Genomic DNA, 26031 nt, shown 5'->3' with positions numbered 1-26031 from the left:
AAAATATGATGAATGCGACCTTGAAATTTAAAAGAATCAACAATTTTAGGACATTCTTTTTGGAGACAGGTCATATAGTATGGTTGTGTTAAAGTTGGTAACCATCATGGTCCAGTTGATATCAATTGTAGATTTTGCAATAAACAAATGCAAGGGTGAACACACTCACATCGCAGCCAGCTAGAAAAAGATGCCTTCTAGGTAGTTAGGCTCTTCAAGCGCCGCTCTGTACCTTGGGATCTCTTGCATTTCACAAAAGCTTTTCAAGTTTTAAACAATCTGAAGTATGCTGATTCTCATGAATGGGTGAAAGTTGATGGAAATTCTGCAACCATTGGCATGTTTGATCACGCCCATGATCATTTGGGCGATGTTGTGTACGTTGAGTTGCCAGAAGTGGGAGCTGCAGTGACACATGGAGTTGTTTTTGGTGCAGTTGAAAGTGCGAAGGCAACTACAACTACTGACATTAACTCTCCTGTTTCGGAAAAAGTGGTTGAAGTTGAAATGAGTGAAACTCAACAAATTGATGGATTCACAACAGTATTCCACGTTATGTGAAGAAGATTCCAAGCATTAGTAGTCTTGCCAATATCTTTCAGTACAGATGAAGTCAATTTGGAAGCTAAGAATTGCTTATTTTTATTTGCGGAATCCAATATTGAATATTGAATTTTGAAAGATGAACATCAACAACATTAGGTGATTTGCTAAAGTCATATATAAATATACCTTCTGAACAGGCAAAACACGACCCTTCCCTTGGGTGAAGCTCGTGCTTATAGAAATTCCTCAAATTTTGAAGCAGAGATTCAGAATCATAGTTGTTGTTCTTAAGTGCCTTCAACAACTTGTAAGATGGCGTATGGATGAAAATATTATTCAAAACTGGGTAATACAACCTACGTCAGACAAAAATTCCATCCTCTTATGTGGTCTATGTATCGACTTATCCACTAACTAAGCCATTTGAAGTGACGAAACATCACCTTTGAGATTCTCCCTGTCACAATAAACAAAGAAAATAAGGGTAAAACAAAAAAGAGTTGTTTTTAGGTAAATGAAACGACATTACAGTTATTTGGAGGAAGTAAATGGTGTCCAAATGAGGGGGAAATAAAAACTGACATTACATAGTAGTATTACTTAGAACTGATACTACCATACTCTTCACTTGAGATCTCAAATATTAAACTACCATTTTCTAAATTAATGCCAGACTCATTCGAAGCACTTAGTAAGTTGAGATGCTTATCAAGTACGAGCAAGAACTCACAAAATCCTTATAGAAGATGTATATGCAGCAACCGGAGAAGTGACATTAAGAAGTTAACGTGTATCATGTATGTTGTTGTGTGGTGCAAGTACCCTGCCTAAAAAATTATGGAATTAAAATACAGGGTAACATAATTGGATGAACATGCTGGTAGATTTGAAACCAATGACGGAAAAAGCATATGTATGATAAGGCCTAACTAAACTAACAATGTCGTTATTGTTTAGTTGGATGTCTTCATCCAAATTCAAACCTGAGACCTCAAAATTGTTTGTGTGAATTTCAACGGTCCTTGCAACACAACGTCCCACTAGTCAAACAATAAACTTTTTGGTAGTAACTATCTACAAGAGTAATACTAGAAGTATTTGTAATTGGAATAAACTATCTGATGCTTAGTGTTTAGTGAAATTAAAGGAATAGAGTATGTTGTTATTCATTAGGAGCAATCATCCCGTGTTTACTACATGCTAGAGAAAGTAATACACAAGTAAGTTTATCTCCAACAAAGTTTCAATTTTTTTTGATTGCAGGCGCTGTGACGAAAGCTTTCTTCAAAATTTCAAAAGCTATAGCAGTGCTTATCGAAGTCCAAACCTTACATTGTGTTGCAACTATTTGCACAGGGACTTAGAAATTTGGGAAAAATCTTTGATGAATTTTCTGTAGAAACCAGCACGTCCTAAGAAACTTCTAACTCCCTTGATGTTTGTAGGAGGACGTAGCTTTTCAATAACATCAATTTTAGCTTTATCTACCTCCAAACCTTCCTTAGATATTCTGTGTCCTAACACTATGTCCTCCTTCACGATGAAGTGAAAATTGCTCTTGATTATGTAGGTACTTGTGAAATGATTTCCCAGAATCTGAGAAATCATTCATGAACAATTTCGTAGATCTTTCAATAAGATCAGAGAATAAAGTCATCACACATCTTTAAAAAGTTGATGAGCATTACGTAGTCCAAATGATATTTATTCAAACATAAATCACTTTATATTCAACTCACTTTTATTCAAAAACAATTTTATAGAATTAATTTTACTCACCATAGAACCAAACATATACTATGTACAAGTTGTTTATTAATGGATGAGTTGTTGTTTTTGCATATTGTTGTTGTTATTTAAGTACGAGAATAGTGTTGAAAATTATGCGATTAAAGTTAATCTGTATAAATTAAAGTCGAACCATTCATATACTCCCTCCGTCCCAAATTGTATGTCATTTTAGAAAAAATACTTGTCCTAAATTATATGTCGCTTTACAATACCAATAAAAGATTAATGTTACTTTTCCTATTATATTCTTAACAATTTATTACACTCTCTTCTTTCAATTCCTTCATTTATCTTTTCCATATCATTTATTGAAGACAATTTTGTAAAACAACTCACAATATCTCTTTCCCACATAATATTAATTATATTTCTTAATATGTATGAAATGCCCAAAACATCATACAATTTAGGATGGAGGGAGTAGTACCTAAATTTGATCTTTGACCGAACCAATCTTCGAACAAACATCATTTACCTTTTGGCCTAATTTTATATGGCACATTACCCCAAAAAGGGAAATTGCATAACGTTCAGTGGAAGTCTAAAAACTTCCAATATCATTTAAATTCGAGGTTTTTTAACACAATAAACTAACAGCTATTTCATAAGGTTACCGAGTAAAACTTTATGACCTATGTGGTTGGAGAAAGTATTTTCTATTTTCATTTTTAATTATAAAATTGTCCCTTTTTTAACTAAAGAAACGTGATTGTTGTAACAATCAATAAAAAAAAAACTTCACATGTTCAACCTTATATACACAACATAAGATTTTCAACTCAAATGAGATGGAAATTTTGGTGTAATGAGAATGATTTTGACACTTTGTTTAATAAATATCATCAATATACAATACGGTAAAGACCTTAGGCAGTATTATGATTATGTTGCTTCACCGAAGAGAGCAGTAGTTTTGGTTCGAATGACATACATATACACTGCAGCTCTCAGTATAGGAAGACAATATAACTTACTGAGTTATCAACACTAGTTCAATTGCAATATCTTCCCTTGTTGTGTAGACTTTGACAGTTGTTTCTAAACATCCCAAAGGAATATAATGGGTACCAATATTAGTGCCCATTAAATTAATTGTAAAAGTTAAAAACAGAGGCTACTTTTCCAAATAAAATAAAAAATCTTAATGATGGCGGTATAAATGGAACTCTTCACATTTAAGAAGGCAGGGAATCACCATATTAATCACAATTACCACATCATCACAATTTGAATTTAGTTGAGTACATTAAGTTTGACAGATTGAAGAGAAGTGACATACTTGCATTGTATCCACAATAATGTAATTTTGAATCACGGTATTTAAAAAAAAAAAAAAAAGCAGAACCGATGATTTTTAACTATCCAATCCTTTTTTCTTTCCAAAAAAAAAAAAAAAAAAATATCCAATCCTTTTGAAATGTCCAATTCTTTTTATAAAAAAGAAAAAGAATATCAAGTGTGTTGCAGCAAGTCAAATAGGAAGTTACCCTAAATAGCATCAGAAAAAACTTTGGTTCAAGTCGATACTACTACTTACATGGCTGATTGATCATAGGGAATAATTATACAATATCTATAATCTGAATATAACAGTATGCATGGCTGATGAAGTTTCCCTACTGAACTTTGTTGCCGGACTGGAGAATCGAATGCACTTTGCTTTGAAAGTGTGCTTCTAGCCTGCAAAAGAATACAAGAATACAAGTAAACATACATTCTTGATATGAAGGGTAAGTGAATGAAAAAAAATAAACAGAAGGTTGAAGCACCATGCCTTGTAGCACATTTGTAATATATTGTTTCTGGAGAATTATAGGTCCGTGCATTCGAAAACATTCTTTTGACATCCTCAACAAACATCTCAAATGTGACATAATATAGCTCTGACTCCACCCTTTTACTCATTGTCTTCAGATCTGTGCTCAAATTTGGAATATGTTATATAGACTTCACACACATGTTATATAATGGATTTAAATGCTCTCATGTACCGATTTCATATAAGAGAATTATGTGGAAGATCTCACCATTGAAAATTAAAAATTTAGTTGCATATTGTTTTAAATGTAAGACACGGTGAATTTTAATGATGAGATCTCTCATATAACCTTCATGTGAGATTCACGCATGAGAGAATTCAAATCCATGGATTCGAAATAATATCATACCAATAACAGATAGCAAAAGCAGCGAGCATGCTTCTAGACATAGGTTAAGTTAATATGAAATACAAGGATCCTTCTTACCTATTGGATCTTTGATGATTTGATAATAATCAGGAACATCTAGTTCATCAACAGGTTCCTTGAATGGCCAAGCATCAGCGTGATCATGCATCGTCTGCTTAAAAGAAAAATGATTATAATAATTGATTTCTCCAGTGTAACTATTCTGCTCTCAGACATATTTTAAGGAGGGACTATCCATGAATATGGATTTATGTATCAGTGCTTCTTTGCACTGTTTTCAATTACTTCACTGAAAAAGATCAATGAATGAAAACTTGAGTCGAGGTGCAACATCAAGTAACTTGCCTTCAGAAGTGTACGCATAAACGCAGTTAAATGTTTTAGATTTGTAGCAATGTCGGTAGAACCACCTAAGGTTCTGAACCGCGAATGACCCCACTGATCAGGACTCCATCCAACATCTCCTGTTATTGCCATTCAACCATTGATTAATTCAAACATTGATCAGGAAATTACCAAAGAAAATATTAAAAAGAAAACCATTCATTCATAAGGATGCAATGGGTTAATTTTTTCATAACATCCCAGTTGATGAACAAACATATTATGCTATCTTTATTAGGAGTAGGGGAGCAGGGAGAGAAGAGGTGACAAAGCTTTTGATTGGAAGTTTTTTGCAGAGGAAAGGGAATGGACGGGGAAGGACCAAAGGAGGTGCACATGTTCACACCATCCTTTCTCCTTGAATTTCAGGGTTGAGGAGACATTTTTTTCTTTCAAATTTAATAAAAGGAAAATGGGAAATAACATCCCTCTAATTTTAGTTCCCAAACAAGGTAAATGAGAGTTCCCCTCCTTTAATGAAACATCCAAACAACAACAAAATAACACCGCCTCCCTCCATCCCTTGGCTCATGAACTTCCAAAAATGGCAAAAGTTTCATACATAATAAATAATACCGCCTCCCATTTCCCTTAGCTCAAGAACTTCCAAAAACGGCATTAGTTTCTTACATCATAAATAACAAAACAGAACTCCGTACCCAAAATCTATGATGATAATAACACTAGAACTATGAGTAGAATCTATGCTTCTAGACATGGTTAAGTTTAAGCAGTAAGATGCGATCAGCATTAAGAATCAAAAAGGTTTGGAACCATTCATACGGTCTTAGATGAGAGAGGTCGACATATCATACAAGTAAAAGTTAACTGAACTATAAAAAGAAACGAAAAAGATTGAAATGAAACACGCTATATTGTGAAGACAGGTAATGCATAATCTTTCCCACAGAAACCAAACAAAAAATGTTGATAAGTAGTTAAACAGAAATTGGGAATAAAGTACGTACCACCTAAACCAGGGATGTCTTTAATAATTTTCATAGGAATACCAGCTTCATTCTGCATATTGTGTCAATCAGGAGGGGGAAGGTTAATATTCTATAAGCTTTCTAATCAGACTGATGTATGAAAAAGAAGAAAAATGCAGCTTCAACCAAAATAAAAGATGATTCTCTTCTCTATCCTTACTCATTGTTAATGTTAAGGAAGTTAGCATGCTTGGATATTGTAAGTACAGTACAATTGTGCTAATGTCACAAATGCAATATGCATTAAGCCGACAATACAATCCATATTTTACAAAATCACTAGACATGGGGAAAACATCAAATTCTAGACAGGAAATTACAGAAACAAGCAGAATTGAGAGTGCCACATACCTTATAAAAATTGAGTCCTTCATGAACAACTTGACAATTAGACAATTCTCTAATCTTTTCATCTATTGCCTACAATTACAACCAACAATAATAACCAAACATGTCATGATTTATTAAGAGTGGCAAGTAAAATATTAACTAGTAGAAGCTAAACATCATATAGAAACAAAGATAGTGCATTCAAAATATAAAAATGGCTAAAACTTCAACAAGATAACATCATATTTTTTTACAAAATTTCAACTGGCCAACTATACATCATATAGAAACAAAGATAATGCAGTCAAAAATATAAAAAAGATCAGACCAGCTACACATGTAAAAACAAAGATAATGCATTCAAAAAAATATGACTGATCAGACCAGACAAGACCGACAAAAAATTCATTCAAAATTGTAGAACAGATTTGAAATAATAGAAATACAGCACAAAAATAACTTGGTTGTTCACAGAATTAAAGCAGACCAGACCAGCTACACATTATAGAGAAAGAAAAAAAAAGTAATCAATTGACCAGACGGGGGGAAAATTGGTTATTGGGAAGTTATTGGAGTGGTTATTTGGAGGGAGAGGCCAAGCTCTCTAATTCTTGGAGAATCAAGACAAAAGTCGTGTCCCTGTCAACATCTTTCTTTTTTATAGTATTTTCTGCTGGAACAATTGTGCACGTGTATGTTTGTATATCTGATTGAGAACTTTTACATCATGTAGGACCTAACACCACCTAAAAGAGCTTACATTCACAGCCTCCCTTCTGACATTCTCGGTCCCCTATCACGAGGAAGTCGCGCCAGAAAAAGCACCATCCTCATCCTCGAATCGTAGAAAAATGATATCTCTCAAGGACATACTATCAGCTAGGAAGCCCTTTAGGCTTTGTTTGCGAGTTTGGAGGGGAAGGGAGGGGAAGGCTTGGGAAAAAAGGAATGAGCAAGTGGAAGAAATAGAGGAAAATGGGAGGGGAGGGCTTTGGGGGGTTAACTTTTCTTCATAATACAAAACCCTCCTCATTTGGGGGAACTATAAAATTGTATTGGAGGAGGGTTTTGGAGGGTTTATATGAATTCTTCAAATTTAATCTATGTTGTTATAATATTTTTAAAATTAAAAATATAGTAATCATCTGCATTAATTTATCATTCTCTAAAAAACTACTCTTTTAAAAAATTTGAAAGATTTCTCCATTTTCCCTCAAATTTTCCACCCCTCAAAGCCTTCCCTTCCCCTCCCCTCCAAACTCCCAAACAAAGCCTTAGGATTCGAGTTTTGTGATGTCGTGTACTGCTTTATTGCTCTTGTACCATGGAACTGGGTTCAGAATTGTGCTCTTTTGTTGAATATGTAACAACCAAGTCCATGACCAAGGATAGGGTGAAACATTTTGTTGAACCTTTTGTTACTCCTATTCAAAGCTATAAAAAATTCTTATTCTAATATAATTTGTAATCTTCCTTTCCTATTTATACTTCATATTTGATACTCTCGTTTTGATCTTCAACATTGTAAGGTAAACAATTCTTGTGACAGCAAATTGTTTGATCCAATGTTGTCAAGATCGAGATCCTACCTAAAGACCAGGAGGAGGTTGCAAGATCGTAAAACATAGGACCGTAATGTGACAGAGATCGTAAGATTTGTAAAAATAACAAACTACACTGAACACACATGCACGCACATAACAACAACAGCCAAGCCTTATCCCGCTAAGTGGGGTCGGCTAATATGTGTGTGTGTGCATTGATAATAAGCTTTTTCAGAGTCCGTAATAAGTCCTAGCTCAATTGGCAAAAATGCCGAAATTTTTAGGCCGGACGCTGTGACAAGGGTTTGAACCCCGGCTCCTCCACTTGTGTGTGAGTTTCCAATGGCTATTATCATTTCATCTATCTACCAAAAAAAACAAATAAGCTTTTTCTGAGATTTAACATTATGATTTAATGTATTAGTTATTTTCAATTATAATCCTGTCTTTTTATTAAAATAAAATTTATCTAAAACATTTTAGATGGGTGATATGATATGACCCTGTTTTAACAATGCAAATTAAAACTAAATTAAAAATATATATATTATCTTACCTGTCTTTGACGACGGATCATAGTTGATAAATCAGTGTAGGGAAGCTTTGGATCAATCTTACATTCCATGAGAATTCCCCCATCATAATCCTTTATGTAACTGAAATGACAAGTAAATATAATGAATTTTCATAGACTGTAAACGAGAATACATCCATTTAACTAAATAGTGCATCATGAAATTTTTATTTAATAGAAATCATAATCATAATCTAAACAAAGTTACTAGAAATCCCTGCAATGGTACTTTAAAACCCCACACCCTCAACAACTAAATAAAGTTATATAATAGCAAAATCTAAGTTCAAAATTTTCAGTTCACTTAATAGACGCAGCACAGCATCCATAGTAAAATCATGAAATGAATGTCCTAGTGGGAAGTGCTTCTCATAGATATCAGACAACAAAATTGAGTATAAGCATACCCATGCCATCGATCTTTCTCCAAGTGAATCTCTTTAGTAAATCCCTGAAAATACAATCAAATAACATTGCAAGTTTGTAAAATGTAAAACAGTATCCGGTTAATTCAACATAAGTTTTTTTTGGCACAGAACCCCTTCCAAATTTAAAAAATAATTTCTAGAGTACCAAAATATTAAATGAAATAGAAAGAACAAGATATGGATCCTATATGACTGCTACCATGCAGTGAAATTATGCTTCTGTGACTACCAAATTCCTGACAAACTTAACCAGGAAATATACAGGTCGTTGTGAAAGTTCTTTGCGAATAAACTAATATTGATAGCCTCCACCAAGAAGCAAAAAAGAAGATTCGTAACAGATAATTCTACTATTATTTTCCAGAATTAGGGCAGAAGGAACCCATTACATACTTTCTATTTTCTAATGCCAGCTAGTAAAATCCAGATGTATCTCTATCGGAATTTACCAAGCCATCAAGAACCACGAAGAAAATTTGTCAGACAAAATCTCATATCAGATGGAAAAATGGTTTTTTTTATCCCAAATTAGGTATTTTTCAACTTCATGCTATACTATATTGTAGTTGTACATTTTCAAACAATTTCCCAAATTATTGCTCCTTTAGCCACATCATCCTTTTACTCCATAATAGCAATACACATTGATTCACCATAATATTATACTATTAGCATTTAGCACAACCCAACTAGGATGTGATGCTCCAGAGCGTGGTTGGCGGGTTGGCGCAATAAACATTGCACCTACACATGTTAGAAATATGCATATTACTTTTAGGCAAATGCTAACAAGTGCCAAGGGCACATATTAAGGAGTCAAAGATAGAGATATTATTTTGGAAGTTGTGTATTTAATTCTTTAAAAGTTTAAAATTGTTCTGTTCAACACATATTCCAAGATAATGTTTCTATATTTAGCTCATTAATGTGTGCCTTTAGGGCACTTGTTAGCAAGATCCTTACTTTTATTGTTTTTCCTGCCATGTGAACTGCTGCAACTCATGTAGCAAAAAGATTAATATTTAGGGAAATTGTTCATAATATATGTATGACTTGGTCAGAAAGCAAAACATTTATCTAACTACTGATATCAATAGATACCCAGATGATAATGATCATAAATATTGACAACCGAACCTGTTTGATGAAATATCCAACAGCATTATTGTCAGCATATGTGAGAAAATGTGTCAGCCCATCTACATCACGAGCATACTGTTTTAAGTGATTCATCAATCTGGTACCATACCCTTTTACTTGCTCATCAGCCGTAATTGCACAAAAGGCTATCTCACCAAACCTCTGGCTATCAACCATAGTGCATAACAGTATTAATAAATTAAACCATGGCGCAATCCTTACAAGTAAATTTTTTTTAGTAGGGGGTGGGGAGGAGAAATTATAGGAAAAATAAGTAGGCAGGAGACAAAATTAATGTGGGAAAACAAGCACAACATATATTTAGAGCTTGGGTATTTCCCGTCAAATTATTAATCAAACTGAATCCCAGACTGTAAACTTATATGGACCACGAGAAGCATTTTTATCATGTGCAACGAAAGTACAACTGTACAAATAAGACAATATAACAGCTAAAACAGACAACAGTTCACCTTTTTAATAACCTGTGATAATGACTACTATTACTGTAAACATTTTGTTCTCGGTTATTAATACAAGAACAATAACAATATAACGACATAAATATAGATATGTACAAGAAAAAATATAAAGCAAGGACTGCTTGAACCTGAAAGGTAGATAAAAACATAGAGACGAATTATTACCTTGCATATGGACGATATGTAATGCCTCCAACAACGTGATTACGCCTTATAACCATTACAGACTTATGGCTCCTGCAAATTTACCATAGAAAGGTTTCATAATTAGAGACAAAATGAGGAAAAATTCCAGAGTAGCAGAGGAAAAAAATAATAATATCTAGGATGCGGTTCATATTCAATAAATTGACTAGTTTCCGAACTAATCCTAAGTATCAAATAGAGATATCCCTTACAAATCAAACTTTAATCTTTAATAAAATAAAGGAGATGATATTGATGTAAGACCGAGAAGCAACAGTGGTCCTCTTGGCAGAATGAAGAGTACTCCTGGTATGGCACGTTGGTAAACCTATGGTGCTCCTCCGCATCAAGTTTCAAATACTCTTTGAACTTTGAAGCAGCAACAGATACAGTATTATTACTCATGCCACAAGTATGAATTACGTAAAGTACTTGTAAAAATACTAAGCTATTCTGTATAGATAGTTTCATGTCTTTCACTTCTATTCCTAGTTTCTTATTGCTTGGTATGGCTGCAAAATCTTTGGGAAACCATAAAAAACAAAAGGAAAAAACTTTATGCACTTCCACTTCGCAATTAATTAGAACTGTATCTGCTAGTTTTTTCTACATAGAAATTATGGGATCCTAGTTTAGATGGGTAGAGAAAGGGAGGAGAGAATTATAGTAAAATAAGTTTCCCAGTTGTTACTAATGAAGAAAATTTACATTCCAAACTAAAACGCATTGGTCAACATTATTATATTTGATATACAAATAGTATAAGACATGCTTTTTACTAAGTTTCTGTTGGGCAGTGCAACTGGGAGTTGTTTTTGCCTTGAATGGAGAAATAATTTTTCACCAAATATGTATCATACCCAGACTAATTTAAGCACCGTGTGAGTAAGAAAGTATGATGAGTACTTAAAAAGAGTTTGGGCATTACCTATCCATAACAAGCCGGACAATGTACTCCTTGGGCATATTGGGAAGTTGTCTAGCAAATATATTCTTCAATCCTATCAACCTATGGAGCAAAGCAAATAACAATGGCAAGAATGGAACAATATCAGTAATGACTATTTCGCCCACTAAAAAATTGTCTTGAGTTTTAACTAACAAAAGAAAGTAGCAGACTAAATTATATGCAGGAATGGATGCAATGCGGGTGAGCAGGTGCCTTGGCCTAATATAAGTTCATGTTGCATAGATTCTACACTAATTCGTAACTTTAACTAAAAAAATGTAGTCATTAGGTTAATGGGTATGTATTTTTATTTATTTTTTGTGAATCGCTAATAGGTATTATGTTGCAGGTTATATGATCTATTGAAAAATACTCACATAAATTAGGAGTATGCTTGGAGTATCATTATGCACAGCCTAAACTTTGAAAACGGTATGATACATTCATATTTTAAACCACTAATTTTTAATATCTTAACTTTAAGAATAAATATCATTTCAATCCTTAAAATATATACTTCGCATCACATTGGTCTGCTATTTATTGGCATCAAACAGACCCTACAAGTCATTACATTGGTTCTTCAAATTCCACTGAATTGATCTCTCAAGGGTAAAACAATGATGTTAGTTTCATTCTATTCAGTAACAAATTTGATCTCTCCTATAAAAAAGAGCATAAATATAATATTGATTACATCTTTAAATTGCTGGAAATATAAGTTTACTCTCACTTTTATACTTGCCCTCCACAGAAGTTAATTGTTTTATCCATTCCCGCTTACTAGCAATCAAGTAAATATTATATGCATAAATGTTAATAAGAATATCAGTAGTGTAAGCAGGGAAGGCATAAATGTTATACCAAACCATATGCTGGTCAACTCCATCATTTGACAGACATGTAAATTTGAGCTTTCCAGTTTCTTCCTGAAAAAGACAATACAATCTCAATCATTACACCTATCACCTCAAAGCTCAAACTAGTTTGTAGTAATATATGTTAAACTATGGGCCTGTTTAGATAAACAGCTTATTTGCAGTTTATAGCACAAGCGCTTATCATGATAAGCGCTTATGTATATGATTACAGAAGTTATTTTTGTTGGAAATGATATAATAAAGTTATATTCTTTTGTATATGCTAAATTGTTAAGCTGTCTTCATAAGCAATCTTGGAGAACTTATGAAAATAAGCTGGAAAAAGCTTATGAAAAATGTCATAAGCTGTTTTGAAAAGTTCTCCCAAAGAGTCTCGCAATAAATCTCAAATAAGTCAATCCAAACAGGTCCTAACAACTTTAAGTAAATTGTCCTTAACAAACAGTTAAAAACTCCAAGAAATTTACAAATTCTCAAACCAAAATTACAAATAACTATGAAATTGAGTTTTCGAAACAAATTCTCAAACAAAATTTACACAGGTAACTACGAAACTTTATCAAGGATTGAATTGAAGAGGCAATTACCTCTTTCTTGAGACTCTCTTCCCTGGCACTATAAGCACCACTAGTCTGCAAATTTTCAGTGAATATCTTCGTCGCGTCCTCCTTAACCACAATGCCGGGAACAGAACCACCGCCGGCACCGGCACCGGTGACAGGAGGTCCAGCATCTTTAGCTCCATCAGATTGTTCAATCTTAACCGTTGAATTTTCAGTTTTGATCTTCGTATTGCGAGGAGCGGAAGGAGCATTGTTAAGCCTAGCAGCAGTGAAATTCCGCATGGAGGAACCGTTGTCATTATCGTACTCGTCTTCGTCGTCGTCGACAACTGCGTCTTCGGAGTCGTCGTCGGAATCAGAGTCGTTGCCGCGAGCGGAGATGCTTTCGAGGTCGTCATTGGATGTTAAGGCGCCGTCGCGTGTGTCGGCGGATAAGGAAGAAGGCGCGAACGGTGGCGCGTGATCTTCGGAGACGAGTTTGCGTTTGTGGATGGATGAGGTGGCGGAAGCGGAGGCGGAGTGGGATGGAGAAGCGGATTGGGAACTCCGGGAACGGAGTGGTCCTCCGCCGTGTGATTCCATCGTAGGGTTTTACTCTCTTTCACTTCAATTGCTTCCAACGGTGCGTGCTATTTTGTGCATCGAACCTTCAATGTCAACGTCTAGTAGTATAAAATAAACGGAAAAAAAAAAAATTTGTCAATATTTTCGGTGAAATCTTATTCAAATACATCAATTTTGATTTAATTATATATTTTTAATTGAATAAACCTGAAAAATAAAATTTTCTTATATTTTAAAATGGAGTGAGTATTATATTTCCTCCGTCTTGTATTAGAAGACTTAGTTGACAATATGCACCATTGACATATTTTGACCATATTTTTCTACTAATATACAAAAATAAATAATATCAAATAAGATGTTGTTGGATTCATCTCGGGAAATATTTTCCAGATATTAAATTTTCATTTTTTATAATAGATAATTAAAGATATTAAAGATAAAAAAATATGTATTGATATGTGTAACAGAATCAACGCAACTATGTCACTTAATATGGGACGAAGGGAATAGTTAAAATTGTACTCGTATCTGTCGAAAGAAAAACAAAAATATTAAACCTAAACTTATAATATGATTTTCTTAAATTTTAAAAAATATCAACCTTTTTGAACCAAACCGAACCAATTTGTTCTTCGTCAATTTATTTGGTTCAGAATTCTTTAGAATAAATATTATTTCTTAGAATGATTTTTTTTGTACCAAAAAAAAATAGTGAAAACTAAACCTAATCTAACAAATTACTTTTATTGGTTTGAATTTATTTTTTCTCAAATATCAAACTAAATCAACTTGTTACACCCCTAAATAGTAAATACAACCCGTTCCTCCTTTCTTCTAAGTTCTCAAAAGTAACTCAAACACTCAAAAATGCAAATCATAGAACTCTTCCCAAACCCTTGGTTTTTCATCAAAACCACATCTAAAACATCATATTTCGCAAATCAAGAAGTTATAAGTAAGATGTGGGTTCTCTTTTACTCTTAGTTTTTGTTTTTAGTTAGTTTCTTTTTCGTATTTGTTTTGTATGTATTGTAGAATTCGAACAAGGTTTGTGACATGTCTGGATTGTAAAACTCAAGCGCCTCGCAAACTATATCTTTTTCCTTAATGGAGAGTCATGCTCAAGATGTTGATCGATTAGCCAATACAAAAAGAGGCAAGATATTGTCACATAACTCTACTTGCTTCACAGATGTTGATGTGTTATATGAAAATGAAACAATGTAGGAAAAGAAATGAAAAGAGAAGAGAATGTGAAGAGGAATAAAATGGGAGAGGAAGACAACGTGAAAAGGGAAATGGGGCAAAGAGTATGTTTTTGAAAAAATTAATTTTGGAATTATTAAAGGGTATTACTAGAAAAAATCATGAACGTATGCTACACATATTTTTAACATGATGGTACATGTCAACACACACACCTCCAAGAAAAAAACAACATTGGTTGCATTTGAGAACAAAGAGAAACACTGAGAGCACTCTTTCAAACAATTATTGTAACACTCACTCTCTTATCGAGTCAGAATTCTGTGGAACTCATTTCCAAAGTATGAAACTCACATTGATTTATCTAATAAGAGAGTAAGTGTTGAAAAATGAATCTTTCTAGCCCTCCTTTTTTTTTTGTTACATTATAGCCCTCATCTTAGAACAAATGAAGACTCCCAAAATGAAAACAAAAGAATAAATCTATTTCTTTTTCGTGTTATATATATTTACCCGTCTACATGTCAATACACGACAGTGGCTCAGCACATACATGTATCAAAATTCCAATTTACTCTAAAATGTGACATAAATTACGGTAAAGTAATAATTCATTGGTAAAATCAACATGATACTGTGGCTGCAGAGATCAAGCCACAGAAGCTGTGTGGGAGATGATTCACCCTCTGATCACCATTTGACACTGTGTGCTTGCAACAAAACTAGGTACGTGCATGCAGGCTTGCTCCATGTACAAAAATGAAAAGGCTCGCCCAAAGGAATATCGGAGTGATGAACAAAATGGCTCCAACTGAATCATCATAAGTTTTAGTCTGTTCTTGGTCTATTTTTATTGCTGCTATATAATGGTAATAGCCACCGTGATCCATGTTTCTTTTTCCCATAACACCGCCAATATAGAATGAAAAAAGATATTATTACACCAAGTGGGATAGCCCATCTGCAATTTCAATAAAAAGTATATCATATATCAGCATCAATATTCCATAAAATATTGTTAGTTTGATAACTCTAAAAGATAGTCAACAGCGGCCATTGCTTAAGAGAAAATGGAATGCAGGTAGGGTCGGCTCAAGTATAAGGGGGACTAAATCCCTTGCTATAGGCCCCGCCAACAAAGAAAACTATTTACCATAGTTTTTATGAATCAAACAGTCAACAGATGTTGACAAAAAATCCTAACTTAAAGTACGACAAAGAAAATGAACACATTCACATGCTTTTAGCATAAGCATGTATCATACAAGTGCTTACATATAAGTTATTTTATAACAAAACATAAAATAAATCAAACTGTTTTCATATAACCTATATAAGCTATAAGTTGTTTTCATAACCAATCTTTGGAGAGCTTATAAAAATAGGCCGAAAACTGTTTATTGACATGTTATAAGCTGTTTCCATAAGCTTTTCCCAACAATCACACAAGTGTTTATGCAAATAGATAAGTTCATATAAATCGATGTAAACAGGCCCTAAGAGTCGTGAAACCACACAACTTAACTTATCTAGCCTACAATAAAATGGATCTTAAACTCAAGAGAATGCAACTTATATCAGATGCTTGAATTAAGTTGAAAGAACGAAAGAAATACGGTTTACTTACCTGTCAAGATCAAGGACTGGGCTGTAAACAAGAGTTTCCCACGATGCAACTATAAAATGCCAAACTGGATTGTAGTAAAGTGACTCTGCTGACCAAAACAACCTTGTGTAGGTCTCCAGAAATATAAAAAGTAACCATCCTCCAATTTCAATCAAAATGAACTTTATAATAAACCGGCCAACCACAACAGTGACGAGGGAGAAAGCCACCAACCAATTGAAAAGCCTGTGGTTGTACTCCTTTATAAATAGAGACTTAGACTTTACCAACATCTGCATATTCATTTGTTAAGGTATGTTAAGCATATGAAACAGTGTCAAATCAAGGAAAATGGTTAACTACAATAATTCATTTGCATGTACTGCAGCAAAGAAAAATAAAACACTGTTACTATACCAGACCTTTGCCATACGTCCCTCGTAGTTTGCTTTTGAAGGTCCAACACAATCATGCTCAAAAGTACGATTGCATTTCTCGAGACCTGCATTAAATTTTGCCATTGAAGGAAGCTTGAGAACTTGAAGCTGGTCCATCATGTCCTCGCAATCGGTGTACAGTGCCTCGCAAAGCTTTGAAGATTTATATTCATTTTGTAAAATGACATTCTTAAATACCTGCATAATTATCCTCAAGTAAATATGATTTTTCCCATAGTAAATATAAGCTTCAAATCATCATATTCCAATTCCAAGATCAAAATAGAGCAGACTGTAAAAAATCATATATCATCCAATCAAATGCGGCTAAAATTTAAAGGATATTAAGCATCTTGGTTTAATTTAGACATAACTTTCACATTATTAACAAAAGCAAGTTATGAACACGTTGATTCTTAGAAGCTTTGTTGTGATTCATAAGTCCTTCATAGGTCGAGCATCTCACTCTTTCTGACACACTCGGTGTGCGTTCCCTACGCAAGACACTAGCAACAAACACAGGACTTTTTGCTATTCATTTACACGCTCGTTAATTTTTGCGAAGAAGCAGAGTTGTTAAAAACCAAAACTATATAACATATTTGACATGAGAAAATCATTATACAAACTAAATACTTCAATTTAGGCAAAATTACACTTTTAGTCCCTTAACTTAATTTCAGGTAACAGTTTGGTCCTTTATCTTTTTTTCATTTCAATTTAGTCCTTTTTGTCCATTTTCATATACATTTTCAAGCTTCAAATCTAATATTCTTATCCAAACATAAACGAGGATCATAGATTTGAAGACTGAAAGACCATAAGAAAATAAAATCATGAATTTTAAGCTTAAAAATTCATATGAAAATGGACAAAAAGGACCAAATTGAAATGAAAAAAAGATAAAGGACCAAACTGTTACCTGAAATTAAGTTAAGGGACTAAAAGTGTAACTTTGCCTTCAATTTACCAGCTAATTAAATTCCCAATAAGCCTATTTTTCCAAGTTCCCATTATACTATAACGAATATTCAAGCAATACCTTATCTATTTCTTCATCCAGTTGCGTGACTGACTTCTTAGCATGGTGACGGCCAAAATGTTGCTGATCGAATGCTTGCATGGCGTCACCTCTAGCCATGTCATGGGAAGCTTGAAGATATCCTTCTGGAAGAGGTAGAGCCAATGTGGCCATCTTTTCACTGTATAACTTAAGACATCTTTCAAGAATGTCCTTGTTGAAAATCTCCACAAGAGAACCTGTTGATGGAATCTCTCCCTTGTTCAAGGCTTCAAGTATCTAAATACGAAAAATAAAAGATAAAGCTGTTTTATGGAGATATACAAGATAAATTCACACAATTCAAAAAGCATTATCTTATTTTAGTTGTGAAATTTTTCCATCGGAAAACATCAAAAATGGCAAAGGACTAAATTGGGAGAGAAAACATATTGCATAAGGGTCTGTTTGGTTCAAAGGAGGGGAAAAGGGAAGGATTTTCATTAAGCGTGTGTTTGGTTGTGCGGTGGCGAAAATTGATTTTGTTTGAATTGATTTTGGTTAAAAGTGAGTTGAATGTGAAGTGGTTTATGTTTGGTTACCTTCACAATAGAAGTGATTTGTATGAAATATTTTGTTTGGATATTTGGTGTCAAAATTGTTTTTGAGTGTGTAAATGACCAAAATGGATTTTCATAAAACACACTAGATTTCATTTATTTTTGCCTACAAATTTCATTTCCATTTTTAGTTATTCAATTTTATGTTGCATTTTATAAAATTATTAAAAACGTAACTGGTAACTAGTAAAATTCATAGTATTTTTTTCCTATAAAAAAATGGATAGGTCCTTAAAAAAAAAAAGGATAGGCGATGGTCCTTTATGGAGCAAGAAGACAAAATATCATTTCTACTCACAGAACGTGTCTTCTTCAACCTTGAGATTTTTCTGCAACACACAGAAAGAAAAATCGCAACTGCAAACAAAAAAAAAATTACAACAACATAACAAAGCATGCAGAAACCAATCAACAGAGTGCAGATTTCTCAAATAGGCGAAGGGCTTTGTCAAATTTGAAAAGGTATGTGAAAGGAAGTGTTGAGATTCAAGGGTAAAAGAGACAAATGGATCCTATGTATTTCCACAGCAGAGAGAATCGATTTGAAAAGGCTAAGAAGAGCAGCTTCACTAAGAATCGATTCTGAAGATGAAACGCACGACGGCGGCACAGTGTTGGTGGAGAACCAAACACATCAAAATCCCGTTTGATGAGGTAGGACGCGCGTTTGGGTGTTGTCACCGGGCAACCAAACATAGACTAAATATTTTGTTTGATTGAGAGGGAGGGGATGGGAGATAACTCTCTTAATTTGGTTCACAGAGCGAAGGGAGAGATGCTAATAGAGAGAAAGAGCCAACTTACTTTGTATCTCCTTAAAAAAATTGTGCTACATTTTATATAAGGATATTTTGATCAATGCATTTAAAAAATTACTAAACATGTCTTCTGTCCCCCCTCCAATTCTCCCAATGTTGGAGAGGTTCCATAGAGGTCGAGGTGGGGGATTTTATAAACACGCCTTCATAGACTATTACTTAAAGAAACAACAGATACCACTAACATGGAAAAATAAGTTAGAAGATTTACTTTACATTGAACTAAAACTCAAATTACTTTTATTTTTCCATTAAAGAGAACATGAAAAACCAAGTACCTGCTTCAGGAAGGAAACAAACTCTTTCCCATTTAGAGATTTTCCTTGTACAATCTTTGGACGGATTATACTAGAAACAAGCTCTTTTAGCTTCTCCCTTTTCTTCACATATGATGGATCGAGCTCCCCATCCTTCAAGTCACAAAGCTTTGTCCGCTGGAGATGTGGCTGTTTGAAGTCCAATTTCAAGGATTAATTAGCCAACCAAAGCAGTGTTTTTAATAAAATATGTATAAGAATGAATTCCACGTTAGGGTTGAGATGGAAATGAATGACTGATTTTTAGAAGACATGAGGAAGACACATACTTGTGGTAAGCTAAAGGCCGTACTATTGTCACCCATAATAGCCAATGAATCCCGGATTTGATTGATCTGATGATGTAAAATTGCAGTATAAACATTCAATACCAAACTAGTAATATTATTACTGATAATTGGAAATTAAATTCCAGAAGAGACTATACCATATCAATATTTCTGTCTCCTGCAAGTTAAATATAAAGAGCATCATCAAAAAATTGCTTTAGAAAACAGGAAAAATATAATGTATAAGCTAGTAATGATACTGACTATCTTTATTAGGGACTTGTCGAAGAGCTTCATCCACCATTTGTTGCACCGATTTCCCTTCTGCAGGATATTAAGGAAAACGTTAGTATCCAATAGAGTTGACATGATGGACAAGGGTAACAGTAGAGATATATTCCCAATTATTCAGCAGTGACCAAAATAACTTTATAAGCATTGCATGAGGATACTCAAAAATTATCTAACTTACGCAGAAAATCACGTTGGATAAGCCACAAGAGCTTGGCAGGTTCAAATGCAACATCCTGGCCCTATAAAAGCCAGCAATTGAAAAATGCATCAAATTAACAACAAAAAGGTTCATGAAATAGTTGATTAGATGAACGATGAGCTAAGGCATGTGGACTACCTTCACTCTATTCCAACACGCAGAGATTGCAAGAGTAAATATTATTGCAAAATCAAAAAACAAGTTAGTAACCACAATTTACCCCAAAAATTGTTACAAAGCAGAATTAAAAATGATAAGAGAAATGAATTAAGAAAAAAGTAGATGATATCAACAAACAAAAAGTTCATCAAAATGCAAACCTTCCATAAAATTCTTCAGCGAGCTCAACCGCAAAAGAGAGTCTAGAGATGTCAGCTTCGCGTATCTGAATACACAGAATAGAACATTTTAGTATGGCCTCAAATTTAAAACGAGCTCATTTCTGAGCGGTTATGATGACTAACCGTCTCAGGCAGATTATAGATAAGCACAGAACTAATTACAGTGGCCAGAGCAAATATCCTGCAAAAGGAAAACACAAGAAAAAGCTAATTGTTGAATAGCATGTGATATCAACAAAAACCACAGTATACAAGATCAGCACACAATTACCGATCATCATATACATTCGACTTCCCAATGCTTTCAAATCCTTCTGTATCAATGTAAAAGACTGAAGTTTTTACTCCATCAATTTCCAAATCTATAGGTGTTCCCCAAATCCATATTCCTGTATGACATGATTAAATGAGATTAAAGATAGATTGAAAAAGACTTATATCTCTAACTCCAACTAAGCATAACAAAGAGAAAATGATAAATTCCATCCACCTTTTGTTTTCGTGTCACGCATGTGTCCCACACCAAACCCTAAGAAAACAAATATATTAGCTAACATTAAATACTTGTCATATTACAACTGCAAATTTTACCTAAAAACTGCATGTGATAAGAGTAAATTCTAGTAGCAGTAAAATATGCACCTTCATAACAAGAAAGAGAGAGAAGTTGATTAAGCAAAAAAGACTTTCCGGAGCGGTACGGTCCAATTACCTGATAAAAAAAGCAGCAACAATCCCCTGATTAAGAAAGCCGTAAAGTGATAAAAGTAGAAACCATGAATGATAAATGCGGAATAAACAACATTTATTCAACACATCACAAGCTTTCATCACTTTGAATCGCAGCGAAATTATCAGATTAATATGCAACCATTCATAATAATTTTAGCTAATGAGGATCATGGCAGATTTTTAGCTAATCTTTCGCAATTTCTAATTCCTCACTCTTATAAAGATTTTCTGTCGCATCTTTAGGCGAAGAAAATAATAGTTTGCATTTGCGAAATATTAAGACTTACATGTTTTGACATACTTTACACTATTATTTCCCTAGAGGCCTATTTATTTAGTATCTGCTGTCAAACCCTTTGACTAGTGCAACCAAGTTAAGTCAACTTTCAGGTGCAAGTTCTCAAATGTTTTAAGAACATGTAACAGCAAGTGATCATATATCAATTAGCAACACAATCGGCGGAATAATGACTTATCTAAATGGATTATACTATTTAACATGGTATGAGCTGAAGACTACATCATGAAACTAGTCCACCAAACATCAATAAGTGTCACGAAAATCCACATAATAAAAGGTTAAATTTAGAAAACAAAAGGATTTTATAGTTGCAGTCAAACTTACTGCCACAGATGCAATGGGGTTTGTTATTCTCTCGATAGCCTCCAAGCCGTCCTGTGATAGACGAAGTTTTGTATGACCAGGATCAGGTTCGACAATGGGAAATCTGTACACACAAAAATTGGACAAGGATAAAGACACGCTTCATAACTAACAAAAGAAGTTTGGTCATACAATACCCAAGAGGATATGACAAAACAATAACAAGGAGTGTAACATACAAAACATAAAAAAAGTTGGTAATTATTATCACAAATCAATAACGATAACAAAGAAAGAGTCCCGGCCCGAAATTATTGAATTGGCAACATAACACAGATACAAAATACATGTTATATTTCTTTTCAGCACCACCTAAATTAATAACAATTTCTCACCACATTATATACAACCTGAGATAAATATTCACTTGAATGCTCTGTTCATGCAGTGCACAAGTTTGCAGTGTGTTTCCCATTTTGTTTATATTGTGGAGGGTCAATTATTCAGCTCATATTCTGTCATGATAAGTTCTGAGCTAAGCACATGCTAATTATTATGCACAACCGCAACTCTATTGATGATAGCATACACTAAGTAATCTTCATTAATTGGAAAAAGCTATTGATGATAGCAATACAAAGAAGCTACATTTAATCTCTAATTCTACAAACCACCATCCATTTATTTACCCTCCATACATTAGCAAAGGATCCACTAAATTCAAAGCTAGCTCATGATTTGGCTTAAAATTCTTAATCAACGTGCAAATTCATCCTTTAACCTCGTAAAAATTGAATTTTTATTTGAGACATAATGGGTGAGTGAATCTTACGTTACCCCAATAACCAAACTCCAAAGAAAGGATCCAAAAGGTTTTAACTTTAACAAACAAAACAAAAAACAATGAAAAATTGTGTAAGGTTACAAAACTGAAAACAGTTACCAGATCTCAGAAACAAACGAACACATTATAACAAGAACAAGAAAGAGATAAAAGAAACTTACGGTTGATGAAAATTGATAATGGTTTCAGAAGAAACAGTTGGAGAGAGAAAGAAAAGAAGAAAAAGAAGAGAGAGAAGAGTGTCCATCAAAAGTGTCAAATGCGGTTTGATATCTGAAAATCGAAAGGAACGGAGGTTGTTGCTGGTTGAAGGAATGTCAATCAAGAATCATAACAATTTTATGTTGAATTGAATTTCTGAACAAGGAAACTTGAAAGTTGAAACAAGACAACATCATGGATCTGAAACAAGCAAGTCTTCGATTTCGATCCTTGTCCGTGCGAAGGTAAACTTTGTTGAGAATTGTTGTTGACACATTTGGTTTGGCTTACAAATATGGGTAAATTACTCAAATGTCCCTCAGCAGTTAACTGTTGAAATTTAACCGACTACAGTTAATTACTGAGGAAAACAATCATGCGGTATATGGTTGACCAGGGTGCCAAGACTCCATTAATTCTTTATGTGATTTTATTTCAATTTTTCTTCCCTTGCGTGGTTGACCATGGTTCCATTTTTTTTTTTGAAGACATAAAAATGGTATATAATAACAACGGCAGTGAAACACCTTAATACAAGATGTATTAAAAGTGTCATCCCTAGAAATAGTCAAACATACAATGAAGAGTCAATGTGATGGTCAGTCGATACTCAAACATAATAAAGGGTCTGACCACCATCTTTGTGTACCGTACATAAAGTTGGTCTTATTAGCCTTTAACCACCACAAAGAGTGATATTTAACTTTTTCTACTAGCTGTTCCATGGTTGTTTGGATATTATTATAAAGTCTATTATTACGTTCATTCCAAACCAGCCAAACACAAAGTAACCATGGTTCCAATTTAATTCTCCATTATTATTTATTTCAATACCTTTATTGCCAATAATCGCAATTGAAACCAAGTATCGATATAGTATTGAGTAATTACCTCTCTTTGGGTACCACATGGAGTAATTAGTATTTATAGCCATTGATGAAATTTGAGATTATACGGGGTAGTGCACACCATGAAACCGATAGTATTGATAATTTGAAATATAATCTGGATTATGAGAAATTATATTGATAGCCATTGATGAAATTTGGGATTATAACAATAATGTTCATTAAAATTGAATCAATCATTTCCTCGGCAGTTAACTGCCGTCGGTAGTTAACTGTAGCCGGTTTTGAAGAAATTCGGCAGTTAATTACCGAGGGGTGTTTAGGTAAATTACTCGTGTTTCTCAACCTTTGCATATGTGTCAACAACAATTCTCAACCTTGTTTAGCCAATGTTAGAAAAAACAACTCCACAATAACTCGATTTCTCACGTTACCCTTTTTACTATTTTTCTGTCCATTCTATCTTCTTTTTAAGGCAATGTCCACTCAATTTATTGCTAGTAAATTATTTTACATTTAATTTATTTAATTTTTTTTGTAGAATACATTTAATTTATTTAAAATTAAAAGTAATTTTTTAATCTAATTTTTGTTAGCGTATAATCAAACATTTATATTCAAGTATATTTAAATATTACTATATAGGACACGAGCAAAGTAGATCGTTTGAAAGAGTCCGAAAAAATTGAATGTCTCATTAACGATAGTGACACACCAAATCGTTTGAAAAGGTCTAAAAATTGAATGCCTCCTTATTGTTAGACGTCAATCAAAAGTTGATTATCTTAATGATGTTGTGGATTAGAGAAAAAAAAGTATAATGTAATTTATTCGATTTTTTTTTAATTGACTCAGATGATTCCAATTTTATTGATGTGTATTTATATATTTGTAGTACATTGTTTATAAGAGGTTTAATATATATATTTTTTTAGGAAAGAGGTTTAATATATTTTTAAATTGTCTCATAAACATAACTCAAACTCAATTGATAGTTTTGTAAAAAAAAAACTCAATTGATACTTGTAAGATGATTAATATACATGGGTCTGAATTAGAGCCTCTGCATAAATTTTATTCAATTTTTATCTCTAGTTTTATTATTTTTTACATAAAAAAAAAAAAAAGAGTATTTATAGTCTCAGCATTTAGTTCATATAAAAGAAAAATAATGACTAAAATTTAATAAATTTTTGGATTAGATTTATTTTAGTTCCAACAAAATTAAAATTAAAAGCTTTTAAGTTTAGTTTTCTATAAATTTTTGTTCACTTTTAGTCCTGATCATATTTTATAAGGACTATTTTTTAGGATTAAAAATATTCATTTTTGTAAAAATAAATAAATAAAATAAAATAGAGATTATTATTACAAACTATAATATTATAAATGATTAAAATTACCATTAAAATTTTATAAAGACTAAACTTAAAAATTTGTAATTTTGTACTTCAGACTTCAGGCATGTTTAACTCTAAATTGCCTTGCCCCGGATTCAAATGCACACATTAACTCCTTGGCAATTAAAGCAATTGATTTTCCTTGATTAGCAACTAAGGCCTCTTTAATTTCACATTCCAAAATTTCCAAAAAGTTCTCCTTATTTTACATTATCTCCTTTTTGAATTTTGGCCTGAAAAGATCCCCATTATGCATTCAAGTCTTTTACCAGTTCATTGATCTTTTCCTGACTTACTCCATCCCCACAATCAAGCAACCCAATATAATCAAGACAAAGATTGGCCTATGACGTTGCATCATAGTACATATCTTCATTGTATTCGTAAAAAAAAATAACGGTCCAAAGAAATGTTCATCCACAATCCTAACTGAAATACCTCGTCATCTATCATAATATGAGCGACACTATTAACCATATCACTTAAAAGATATGCTATCAATCAAGACCCGCGCAAAGTTAATTGGTAATTTTTTCGTCACTGCGCATATCTAACTTTGAAAATATCCTTATATTAAACATTTAAGATAAAATTTAGGCTAAAATATGGTTTTGATCCCTGTAAATATGCCCCGTTTTGGTTTTAGTCATGTAATTTTTTTGTTGTTTTTGGTTCCTGCAAATATGTCTCGTTTTGATTTTGGTCTCTGTCCACACTTTTGTGATGATTTGCACACGTGGCACATGATGACT

General features: G+C 33.3%; 2 protein-coding genes and 1 pseudogene across 2 annotated transcripts; 1 reads left to right on the top strand and 2 right to left on the bottom strand.

Moving 5' to 3' along the window:
- Positions 1-174: 174 nt before the first annotated feature.
- Positions 175-689, top strand: LOC112416496 (glycine cleavage system H protein 2, mitochondrial-like; annotated as a pseudogene).
- A 3058-nt stretch (positions 690-3747) lies between these two features.
- LOC25499192 (histone acetyltransferase GCN5) lies at positions 3748-13647 on the bottom strand. Its single transcript, XM_013594366.3, has 13 exons — positions 13001-13647; positions 12397-12461; positions 11512-11592; positions 10563-10634; positions 9913-10081; positions 8755-8798; positions 8330-8429; positions 6251-6319; positions 5879-5930; positions 4872-4990; positions 4584-4677; positions 4112-4253; positions 3748-4017 (listed from the first exon to the last, which is right to left on the bottom strand). Exons 1-13 carry the CDS (start codon positions 13556-13558, stop codon positions 3954-3956), a joined length of 1629 nt encoding a protein of 542 aa, XP_013449820.1. The 5' UTR covers positions 13559-13647; the 3' UTR covers positions 3748-3953.
- Positions 13648-15091: 1444 nt separating this feature from the next.
- LOC25499190 (guanylate-binding protein 4) lies at positions 15092-23305 on the bottom strand. The gene is made up of 17 exons (XM_024770668.2): positions 22992-23305; positions 22008-22110; positions 21293-21362; positions 21141-21179; positions 20922-21039; positions 20774-20831; positions 20630-20694; positions 20448-20454; positions 20289-20349; positions 20081-20140; positions 19975-19994; positions 19817-19882; positions 19509-19676; positions 17835-18092; positions 16778-16990; positions 16377-16648; positions 15092-15710 (listed from the first exon to the last, which is right to left on the bottom strand). The coding sequence occupies exons 1-17, from the start codon at positions 23075-23077 to the stop codon at positions 15578-15580; spliced, it is 1797 nt and encodes a 598-aa protein (XP_024626436.1). The 5' UTR covers positions 23078-23305; the 3' UTR covers positions 15092-15577.
- Positions 23306-26031: the final 2726 nt, after the last annotated feature.

The sequence above is a fragment of the Medicago truncatula genome, chromosome 7, assembly GCF_003473485.1.
Source record: "Medicago truncatula cultivar Jemalong A17 chromosome 7, MtrunA17r5.0-ANR, whole genome shotgun sequence".
Taxonomy (NCBI): domain Eukaryota; kingdom Viridiplantae; phylum Streptophyta; class Magnoliopsida; order Fabales; family Fabaceae; genus Medicago; species Medicago truncatula.
Note: the sequence above shows the minus strand (reverse complement) of the source record. Positions and strands in the feature narration are given on the sequence as shown.

Bases quoted from the DNA above. Each gene is read 5' to 3' on its own strand.
- LOC25499192 (XM_013594366.3), bottom strand. From the start codon at position 13,558: ATGGAATCACACGGCGGAGGACCACTCCGTTCCCGGAGTTCCCAATCC. The intron at 10,635-11,511 runs GTAATGCCCAAA...GTAAATTTGCAG, and splicing joins GTCCGGCTTGTTATGGATAG to GAGCCATAAGTCTGTAATGG. The intron at 4,018-4,111 runs GCATGGTGCTTC...ATTCTTTTGCAG, and splicing joins TATTACAAATGTGCTACAAG to GCTAGAAGCACACTTTCAAA.
- LOC25499190 (XM_024770668.2), bottom strand. From the start codon at position 23,077: ATGGACACTCTTCTCTCTCTTCTTTTTCTTCTTTTCTTTCTCTCTCCA. The intron at 20,141-20,288 runs GTAAGTTAGATA...AATATCCTGCAG, and splicing joins TATCCAACGTGATTTTCTGC to AAGGGAAATCGGTGCAACAA. The intron at 16,991-17,834 runs GTATTGCTTGAA...ATAATTATGCAG, and splicing joins TGGATGAAGAAATAGATAAG to GTATTTAAGAATGTCATTTT.